We start from the raw sequence: 11,662 nt of genomic DNA on the forward strand, positions 1-11,662 counted from the left end.
GATGCCTTAGTTGTTATGTTCGACGAAAGCCTCAACAAGAGAACCAAGTCCAAACAGTTGGACCAGCATGTGAGGTATTGGATCGGCGACCAAGTGGCATCCAGATACTTTGGGTCGCAGTTTATGGGTCATGCGAAGGCAGTGGACCTGCTTAACATTTCAAAGTAAATTGCCAATTTCTCCAATTAAAATGTGTTAGATGCAATAAATGTATTTCTGCACGGTTTGCCTTTCGAATGAATGTGAATTTCGTAGTTTTAACTCAAGAGTTAGCCATGTTCAATGGGGTATTGGCAGGTGCACTAGCCTTAGCATGGATAAACCGGAGTCGTAGATCCACCATCACCCTCAGATACACAACACGGTTGACACTATTATTGGAACGAGTGCGGGGTAACGTTGATCTGAATAACATGGCATGGTGATAGGCAAATTATAATGTACAGTGGGGAGAACACTGTATTTGATACACTGCCAATGGGAAAACCCATTGGCAGTGTATCAAATACTTGTTCTCCCCACTGTAGGTGATAGTAAAACACCTCCTGGTATATTTAAATGTTTTTCTTGATTGAATAAGAGTATGGATTTTCTCTATCTGATTAAAAGAAATGTCTTCGATAGCTAACAAAGGATTAACATGTGTTTTGTATACTTCTTGTAATGTGATTAGAAAAAAACAATTACCAAGGGAAATGGTCATGTGTAGCTTTTTTATTTTGTAGTAATTAATGGTAAACTACTGCCATTTAGTGGCTGCTTTTTAAACTTTCACTGCCAATTGCAAGATTTTCCCATGCACTTTACAGTTAAGGTGACCAACTTGACAATCACCAGTTAAGGTGACCAACTTGACAATCACCAACCTACCACCTTGACTATGTCTTCTTAAAAGGGAAACCTGTTGTATTGCAAATGTAATTTCTGAAGTTGCTTTACAAAAATAGTGTAAAATCCATTTTATCATGGGGAAAAAAAATCTGAAAGACCGTATATTTAAAAGTGTTTTAATTGTATCTTCAGTAAATGTGCATTCTTTTGTCAAACACACTTAGTAATTGAGGTTAAATTTGATGTTCAGTGCTTTATTTTTTTAATATGATTCAATATTATCTAAATAATGGGTGCGAGAAAAGTATTAATTTTCAGTTGAAATGGCATTAAAGAAGGTCTTAAAAGTCTTGAATTTAGATTTATCAATCCTGGGGGGACCCTGACATACTCAGCGCACAAGAAAATCTATGCAGCGCACAAAATAAAATTCAACAAAGTCGTATTGCAGCATCACTGGTGCGTTCGATACGGCAATGCGACGCTTCTATTGGTGCGTTCGATACGGCAACGCAACGCTCCTGTTGGTGGGTTACTACGCCATGACTCACCACTGTTTCAGCAATAGAGTCTGGCGACCGTTCGGCGGATCAAATTCCCAGGGCGGCGCAAATCACAGCAAACAGACAGCGGAGTGGACCAATCAGCAACGGGGGGACGTGACGTTGGTAAAGTGACAAGAAACTCTAGCACGAGGAAGCACATCTTCTTTAAAAGGGATCCTCGATCTTAAAGACATGTCATTCTTAAAAGATAAATGTTAATATGAGTTGTAATAATTTGATAATAAAGCCCCTCTTAATGTTTTCGTTTTAATAAAATTTCTAAAATTATTTAAACTGATAGGTAGCCATTCTTGTTGACGTCGCAGTGCGGTGACATCAAATGGCCCGCTGACGAACTTCCAGCTTGTCACTCGTTAGTTACACCGACATGTCGTCGGTTCTGCCCTTCCAATTTGAACCAGAGCAGAAAAGTGAAGAGCAGGACAGCACTGTCGGTCGTTCACAAGACGAGCAGCAAAGGCAAAATGCAGACCAGGAAATACATAATGAGACAAGAGTTGGGCAAAACTGGTGGTGTACTTGCGGCAAGTGCTTGTCAATGACAACACATCGAGAGAGTGTATGCTGTCGAGAACTCTGGTTTTTGTTAGCAGATCTTCAAGGTGAGCTATTGCGTGATCAAACTTATTCCAATATAATTATGTAGATTGTAACCATCCAGAGCTGTCGTGTGTTTTACATACAGTACAGGCCAAAGGTTTGAACACACCTTGTCATTCGTGCATTTTTGTTTGCATGGCTATTGACCTTATAAACTCTCACTGAAGGTAATAAAACTATGAACGCACACATGTCATAGACTATGAACGCACACATGTCATTGTCAGGATCGGAATTGTGTCGTGGCTGACTGTCCTCATAAAATTCGTCATCTGACGGGAACAAATCCGGGGATTGAGTGTCTTCCATGTCTTGTACATCCAACTCATTAACATTACATTAAAACTGAATTTACCGCGGTTTGGACCATATTCTTGGCTCTCCCGTTCGCCATCTGTGTTGTTGTGGAGAGGACTTCCGACGCGCAAGTGTGACGTCGCTTGTTAAGAACACGTCACGCAAATAAACAAATCTGATTGCACGGTTACTTTCTTTCGGGCTCAAGAGGCCAATGAGAGCTGGGTCCCAGATTGTTCTCCCGGTGTTTGAAAAATACAGGGACAACAGTCTGGCTGTGCGAGGCAAGTTGCGAGGTGCATGACCTGGGTGGGTGCGGAGACAAAAAGGGTCAGTGAGTGCACACTGTACTTATTTACTGAAACAACAATCCGCTGCCAATTTTTGCAAGCGTGACAGTATTAACTGATATCTAATGTTAGAACTGATATAATAGAGTTAATTAGACCAACAAAATTGTTTTCTATATCATTTTGCAACGTAACTCAATGAGCAGCAGGTGTCTAGCCAATAAAACGATGAAGTTCACTTACGCTACGCAGCCAATAATAGCAGTGACAGTGTTGCACATACAGTGGGGCAAATAAGGATTTAGTCAACCACTAATTGTGCAAGTTCTCCCACTTGAAAATATTAGAGAGGCCTGTAATTGTCAACATGGGTAAACCTCAACCACGAGAGACAGCATGTGGAAAAAAAAAACAAAAAACAGAAAATCACATTGTTTGATTTTTTGAAGAATTTATTTGCAAATATTGGTGGAAAATAAGTATTTGGTCTATACCAAAAGTTCATCTCAATACTTTGTTATATACCCTTTGTAGGCTATAACAGAGGCCAAACGTTTTCTGTAGCTCTTCACAAGCTTTTCACACACTGTTGCTGATATTTTGGACCATTCCTCCATGCGGATCTCCTCTAGAGCAGTGATGTTTTGGGGTTGTCGTTGGGCAACACGGACTTTCAACTCCCTGCTCACCCCGTGGCGTCAAAATGATAACAAGAACGGGGAGCAAAAATCCCAGAACCACACGGGGGGACCTAGTGAATGACCTACAGAGAGCTGGGACCACAGTAACAAAGGCTACTATCAGTAACACAATGCACTGCCAGGGACTCAAATCCTGCACTGCCAGACGTGTCCCCCTGCTGAAGAAAGTACACTTCCAGGCCCGTCTGCGGTTCGCTAAAGAGCATTTGGATGATCCAGAAGAGGACTGGGAGAATGTGTTATGGTCAAATGAAACCAAAATAGAACTTAGAAACACAGGTTCTCTTGTTTGGAGGAAAAAGAATACTGAATTGCACCATACCCACTGTGAAGCATGGGGGTGGAAACATCATGCTTTGGAGCTGTATTTCTGCAAAGGGACCAGGACGACTGATCTGTGTAAAGGAAATAATGAATAGGGCCATGTATTGAGAGATTTTGAGTGAAAATCTCCTTCCATCAGCAAGGGCATTGAAGATGAGACGTGGCTGGGTCTTTCAGCATGACAGTGATCCCAAACATACAGCCAGGGCAACAAAGGAGTGGCTTCGTAAGGAGCATTTCAAGGTCCTGGAGTGGCCTAGCCAGTCTCCAGGTCTCAACCCCATAGAAAATCTGCGGAGGGAGTTGAAAGTCCGTGTTGCCCAATGACAGCCCCAAAACATCACTGCTCTAGACGAGATCTGCATGGAGGAATGGGCCAAAATACCAGCAACGGTGTGTGAAAAGCTTGTGAAGAGTTACAGAAAACGTTTGGCCTCCGTTATTGCCCACAAAGGGTACATAACAAAGTATTGAAATGAACTTTTGGTATTGACCAAATACTTATTTTCCACCGTGATTTGCAAATAAATTATTTAAAAAGTAAACAATGTGATTTTCTGTTTTTTTTCTTCCACATTCTGTCTCTCATGGTTGAGGTTTAGCCATGTTGACAATTACAGGCCTCTCTAATATTTTCAAGTGGGAGAACTTGCACAATTAGTGGTTGACTAAATACTTATTTGCCCCACTGTCTGTGCCCTGCCAAATGCGCTGTGCAGGTTAGCTAGATGACAACAATGCAGCAGAGTTAAGAGACGCAAATGCTAATCCCTTATCATGGTGAAAGGAACTGGCAGCGATACTACATTCATCAAGCCAAAGTAAAAAAGAAATGTGGTTCTTTTAAAATGGAATGGCTGTCAGAGTATGTGGAAATAGAAGAACCAGGGTTGAAACTGAGTGAGATTTTTTTTAACCTGTCCTGTATAGCTGCTTAGATACTGGGAACATAAAAGAACAACCTTATTGTCTGAACTGTTTTAATGTGGGAGTTTGATATACTCTTATTATGTTTTATTTATTAACTCACCCATGCCATCACTGGACCTTACTCAGGCTAAAGCAGGACTTTTCCTATGGTTAAAGCAGGACTCTCACATATAACATGGTACACATCTCATGAACAACAATATTTTTGTCTTTTTCATTTAAAGTGGGCCGAATCATTTATATTAAAAGTAAACTGCTGCTGCAATTTCATTATTTTAATAAGCCATATAACTTGCTATGATCCGAGGTTTTGAACAGGCTTGATACTGTTTGGAGCCACCGCGTACACATCTGATGTTGCTCACAGTGGTCCTCAGTATACTGAGGGAGCTTGTATGTCTGCTCAGACACATAAAAATGAGAGAGAAGATTGATTGTGAGTAAGTGCTTATTTTTTTCGTTGGATTTTTTTTTCTAATAATGGTATTTTTTTTTTTCTGAGCACAAAGTCATCTATATGAACTCTTGTTTTAATGATACTGTGCAATACCCCATTACATAACCACATTAAGCCAAAAAAAAAAAAAAAAAAATCATTGAATTCTGACGAGAGAAAAAAAATTACGTAAATGAAACATTATTCGTCCAAAGAACATGAGTGCCCTCTGGTGGAGAAAATAGTTCCTAATTTGAATAGTTGTAAATACAAGAGTTCTTTCACAATTACTATTTTGAAATTAAAACGATCATATCTCCGGTTTTCCGCGGTCAATCGGTGCCAAATAAAAACTGGGAGATTAAAGAGGTTAAAATCCGCACTTTCGAGTCATGTTGAGGGCTGCGCTCGATATCAAATACTTCGTTTTGTACAGTGCTTGAAAGACCATATGATTGAACAGGCTGGCATGAAGCTAGAACGGCAACTTGCGTCTGGTTGGTACAAGGGAGTCATGTGATTATTGTTGCGACGTCTCATTTGTGAAATCAGTAGAGCTAGTCGTAGCATCGCTAGCTAAAAAAAGCAATAAATCTAATATGTAGAATAAAGAGGAAAAATATAATGACTCTTGTGTAGCCCAAAGTAGCAGAGTAAGTGTAGTGTTTTTTTCTTCACAAATCTACTCAAGTAAAAGTAAAAAGTATAGCTTCGTAAAACTACTCTTACATTTTTCTCTATAAGTTATTCAAGTAAATGTAACAGAGTATATGTTACATGCTACTCTCCACCTCTGGGCCTGACACTGAACAATTACTGATTAGTGAAGGGAATTGTACATGAAAAAGAAATTCACCCAAAAATCTTTTAAATGTTTTTTATGAGTACATATTTAATGCTTGATGAATAATTGGACACATGTACATTAAGCTCTCAGTGCAAGTCAAGAACATTAAATGACTGTGGCAGACTTGTTCTATAAAAATAAACTATAGCGTGATGAGAGTGGGTTGGATGAAGCATCCAATAAATTACATCCACTAGAGATCTTTAGTGGGACCCCAAAAAAAGAAAAGAAAGCAGGACCATCGAGACAACAACATCAACCACAAAAGAACATGTACATGATATAACTAAAGTGCATTATGGGATTCAGTCAGCAGCACCACAATACATTCACCAAATAAATATACACTTTCAAGATGAAATAAATTATGGCAGCGGAGGAATTGGAGCAAATGTATTCAGTGAACGGTTTGATTGTGAAGCTTCTCCAAATGGAATTGCGAGGTGTTGCTGGGTGTGAGTTTGCCCTAAGACACTCAAATACAAAACAATGCAAAACTATCATACAAGCCAACAGGCCGCAAAAAAGGCAGCCTGCGTCAGTGTCATAGGCGGGGTACACACATGGCAATTTTTGATTCAATTTAAAAACTTGAGAGTGGCCCTCACATGACAACATTGTAGATCACGATCACACAAAGATAAGGACTTGCCATTGGAAATATTCAAAAGGTATTGTCCAGCATCGCCTTTTGTGTATCCCAAAATTTGGACACATTTTGGCCCTATCTTACAAAAATGAGAATCACAAAATGAAACAAAAAAATCCAATTTCCAAAAGGCGATCGTGAAAGTTGAACAGGTTTAACTATTACTATAGTTGGTCAAGATTGTTTCCGCACAGATTTGAAGCATGGGGAATCACGCATAACACACACAACACCACATATTCGCTGCAAATCATTTTAAAGAAATACCCGATAATAGGGCCTTGATAATAGGGTCATTCATCAGAATGGAAGGAAATTTTCAAATTTGGTACTCTGATGAAACTCAACATGATGTTAAGTACGCTCTGAACTAGATCACACACAGTAAAGGTTCTGTCATTAATAATGTGTAGGAAAGCCGTTAACATTTTAGACTAATTGCCTGTTTTCTCAGCAGACAGAGGATGGTGAAAAAAAAAAAATACTCAACATACACCACGCCATGGAAATATTTCCAGTTCTGAGGATAATCTTAATGAGACGTACTAACATCAGGATTTTGATGTACAGTAATTTTCAGACTATAAGACGCTACTTTTTTCCTTCATTTTGAATCCTGCAGTTCATATTCCCGTGCGGCTTATTTGTTGATTTATTTGGGTCAATAGGTCACACTTTAGTTGAATTTTTTTCTTCTCCTGACAATGTCATGTCATAATTATGATTGTCTAATGACAGTCTTGGCGCCGCTGTCAAGAAAAGTGTCACCAGATTCCATAACCAGCAATTAATGAAAGAATTGGAACAGTAACTGAAGAAATAATAAGCACAGGACATGAATTTCTATTGTTATTTACATCTGTAGTGCTGCAATGCATCCTATGAGGCATGCTGGACAACAACACCTGTTGACGGCAGGTGGCAGCAGAAGTTGACTGTCTCCCCCAAGGGAACAGTGATGGCCAAATGAAGCTTTGTGAAGCAATGATGGTGGTTCAGGTAGAGGACAGCTGTGGCTTATAGTCCAGTGCAGCTTATCTATTAACAAATGTCGTTTTTGTGTCAAATTTGTCTGGTGGCGGCTTATAATCAGGTGTGTCTTATAGTGCGAAAATTACAGTAATTCATTGCAAGGGATGAAACACTTTAATATCGGGCCCAATTATTGGTAAGTGTGTATCCCGCATTAGACATAAAGAAATACATATTCATAATTTTTGCTCCACATTCAGATAAATTCTGAACAAACAAAATATAAAAATGCAAACAAAAAAAATTCCAATGTTTTTTAATCGTAAATAATTGAAAAATTTCAACATTTACGATTGTCGACCCACTGTTTTCCACCCAGGAGAAATAATCGATCTGAGCATACATGATACTACACCAAAGGGCTACCATTCAGGATCATCTTTCAGAGATGTCTGAAAGTCGGGTTTTTGGTGTATTTGATTGCAAGACTGGAATTGGGGCCAGTTGTGTGTATCCCGCTGTAGTGCAGCACCGCTCCGGTGCATCCGTAGGCTGTCACTCTTGCGTTTGGGCCGAGCGGGTCCTCCTTCGCTTCTTGTCGCCCTCCCTGCGCCGGCCCAGCTTAGCCTTTTTTTTCCTTTTGGTGGCCACTTTGAGTGGTTGGTCCTGGTCCTTATAAGCCATCACCTTGTTGGTCTCCTGGGGCAGGACAGGGCCTTCGCGGTCCGCCCCGAACCTATGGGGCAGGTTCTTGGTGGCCTCCGGGGTCTTTTGGTGGAGGTCGTTCCCACTGAAATTGGGCGTCCTACTATGAGTGGGCGGTGCCCGTTCATCGGCCGTGTGCACCTCCTCTAATAGCTCCTGCAGCCACAGACGACGCTTCAACTCCTGCATGCTGCGACCTTTGTCGTGCATCAGCTGGGCATGGCTCACTGACCGCCGCCTGCCAGTAGAAAACAACTTTGCATTAACTCAGAGAAAAAAAACGACTAATACCGGTACTACAACCCCTGGTGATGATGCTGGAACTTTTGTTTGGTGCTGTTCCAGTGAGATTTACAAAGATGACTGCCCGAAGAAAACATCAAAATTTCCTCAGTACTTGATGATATTGGGCTGCATGTCAGGCAAAAGCACTGGTAAGATGGCTATGGTTAAATCTTCAATAAATGCACAAGTTTACATTGAAATTTTAGACAGCTTTCTTATCCCTTCCATTGAAAATACTACTATGTTTGTCCTTATCCAAGATGACAATGCATCATGCCACAGAGCTAAAACTGTTAAAGCATTCCTTGGAGAAAGACTCATCCAGTCAATGTCATGGCCTGCAAATAGCCCAGATCTCAACCCAATTGAAAACCTGTGGTGGAAATTGGGGAAAAAAATGGTCCACACCAAGGCTCTGACTTGCAAGGATGATCTGGCAACTGTAATCAAAGAGAGTTTGCACCAAATTGATGAAGAATACTGTTTCTCACTCATCAAGTCCATGCCTCAGAGACTGCAAGCTGTCATAAAAGCCGGAGGTGGTGCAACTAAATACTAGAAATGTGTTTTGATTGTTATTTCTTTAGTTTCTCATGATTCCATATTTTTTTCCCTCAGAATGGAGTGATTCTATATATATTTCCCTGCACTTGCTCTAAAAAATTAACATTTACTGACCACCGCAATGTGTTTTATTTCGTTTCGTGTTTCTGAATGCTAAAGAGTTGCACTTTTGAACGAATTCATTATTTTTTCAAGCTTTTTATCTGAGTTTGTTCTACATGATAAAATGTCTGAGTGAGCGCTCGTCCGAGACTGGTGATGCCATACTTTTTGCTAGGGGTTGTACGACCTGAAAAATGAATGCTTCTTAGTACATGTTGGAACCAAGTTTTGGCTGGACTTTTCTAAGCCCCAACAACAAGGCGCTCACTCTTAAGAGGCTTTGCTGTTTGGAATTTTGGTATATTTTGCTTTAAAAGAAACAGGTTTAGCTCTCCAACTGCATTTCTCAATTGCTTCATGTATCTGTTGATGCCAATAAAGGTACTCAAGTTCTTACACATTGATGTCGGCAACACCCCAGAAAAACCTAAAGGAAGAAAAATAGCTCAACGCTATATTTCCACAACTGAGTACTACATAGTTCCCAGTCTGTGAACATTACATAACTAGTAAGTAACATCAAACATGTACAACCGGAAAATCTGACAAAAACTGATAGCCATTATTACTGAATTGATATTGGAAAAAGTATCAACAAAAACGTGTGTGTCCGCTGCAAACTGCATTTAGAGACAAATCTCAGAATTTACTCTACAAGGTCTTTCAAAAAGTAACAAACTGAGATCTACTGATGTGAAAAAAATGTAAAAATTTATTTTTATTGTGAATTATTGACAATATTTTGTCACAACAAAGGGACACCAAACATCTTACAAAATACTGTAATGTCCCTCTTTTATGAACTTGCATAGTGCTTGTACTGTAAAGAAAGAAGGTCACTGGACACACTAACAAAACAACATGTTTCCATAGCTTTGGTACACTGAAAATCGAGCAACAAGAAATGCTGAATTAGTTAATGAGAGCTGAAAAATATGCATATTGAATATTAGAGTGTGTGTGTGATTTAAAAAAAATTTTTTTTTTTTTTAGATTTTGTTTTTAGATTATTATTTAGTCTAAATTCTTAACAACAATTTCGTTATTCTCAATTCTGTAGATATGAAATAATTTGCTTCCCCCAATCAGTCATACTCCCTGGCTGATGTTCCAACATGTCACTGCTTCCCTTGTTGAAGTATAATATCTGTACTTCATTAATTACCACCTTTAGAAATTTATCTGGAGGGATTATTGTATAGCAGATGACTAAAAAATAATGATATACTTTTTTTTGATAAGTCAGTAGAGAGTGAGTAAATGATTCTGAATGCAGTCACCAAACCATTCAAGCATTTCCTCCTCTGAATTACTGTCACAGGATTTTTGTGAACTGGACTTAATGAAATTTTTTGAGGATGAAATGTCTTCAATAACTTAATATTTTTGTTGCGTGAGCTACAGTAGTGGTTGACTTTACATCTCATTCTTGATTACATCGCACCCCAGCATTTAGTGTATGATCAACAGAGCCGTGGCTAAGGCAGTTCACTACAGTAGAGGGCAGCAGAAACAAGTTTGAAATTGAACCAATGACCACAAAACAGTCTGAGAAGGTTTCTGTACTAGTGAGCCTTTCTGAATCAACCAGTCAATTCAATTTCCATTTGACGCATCAACGAAAAGTAGCGGTGACACAGCAAATAAAAGCTGTCTTTTATGCGAGGCAGAGGGTGACTCAAAGCTGCAACCAGCAGAGCACAACATGAGCAAGTCAACAGTCTGAAACTTTGAAAAGAACTCACATTCTGCTACTTAGTGCGTCAACTGGCCTCCCGTAAGGCATCGCTGGAGAACACAGCAAGAACACAGCCAAACTCCATTGATGAAGTAGTACTATGGAGCACATCCTTCCACCCTAAAAACTAAAAAACACACCACTTCTGTTAGAAAAATATCTAGTTGATTAAAAAGGAATCAGTGTTTTGACAGACTTTTTAATTCCTAGGATTTGTGAAAACTACCAATTGCTACTTACGCGATACTTTTGACAGTGAAAATCCGCCTCACTATCCGTCTTGAAGCTCCGACAGATGATGTCCTTGTTAATAAAACGATGTGAATTTATTCAGGCCAATACAGAGAAGCCGGGGTAAAAGTTCTGTTTGTATCCATTGGTGTGAAGGCAGCCTGGGGAAATCCCCTGCTAGTCTTTTCCATTCATTTGCCTTCCAACGGTGCGCGCGGAGCTATTTATTTCTCCCCGATGTCCCAATTAGAAAAAAAAAAAAAAAAACCTGGGTAAAGATAGTCGCTCAGCAGCAGTAGCAGTAGAAACAGTACTACTAAGTCACACAAAGTCTAGCCCCACCAGCTGCACTTGAGGTGGTCTTATGAAGAGCAGAGCATCTTCTGTGGTGGTCCGCACACGAGCTTCTAAGAGGCTTTTTCACTCTGACTCAGCCTGTGTGTGTCTGAGTGAGGGGGGGAAACTCCAAACTCCTCTTCGGGTTTGAAGATGCAAGCACCACCTCGGCTCCGACCCACAGATTTCTGTCCTTAACACCCTCCCCGTCCTTAAAACCCAGACCTACCTCCCCCCGTTTGCAATTACCTGCACTGA

The 11,662-nt window shown here is 39.9% G+C and overlaps 1 protein-coding gene across 1 annotated transcript; it reads right to left on the reverse strand.

Moving 5' to 3' along the window:
* Positions 1-7,969: 7,969 nt before the first annotated feature.
* On the reverse strand, positions 7,970-10,948 carry LOC130916706 (parathyroid hormone-related protein-like). Its single transcript, XM_057837610.1, has 2 exons — positions 10,845-10,948; positions 7,970-8,386 (listed from the first exon to the last, which is right to left on the reverse strand). Exons 1-2 carry the CDS (start codon positions 10,946-10,948, stop codon positions 7,999-8,001), a joined length of 492 nt encoding a protein of 163 aa, XP_057693593.1. The 3' UTR covers positions 7,970-7,998.
* Between the last annotated feature and the right edge of the window lie 714 nt (positions 10,949-11,662).

Source organism: Corythoichthys intestinalis, chromosome 5, assembly GCF_030265065.1.
Source record: "Corythoichthys intestinalis isolate RoL2023-P3 chromosome 5, ASM3026506v1, whole genome shotgun sequence".
NCBI lineage: Eukaryota > Metazoa > Chordata > Actinopteri > Syngnathiformes > Syngnathidae > Corythoichthys > Corythoichthys intestinalis.

Coding starts and splice junctions, on each gene's coding strand:
- LOC130916706 (XM_057837610.1), bottom strand. CDS start 10,948: ATGTGCTCCATAGTACTACTTCATCAATGGAGTTTGGCTGTGTTCTTG. Junction 8,387..10,844: donor GACGCACTAAGTAGCAGAAT/GTGAGTTCTTTT, acceptor TTCTACTGGCAG/GCGGCGGTCAGTGAGCCATG.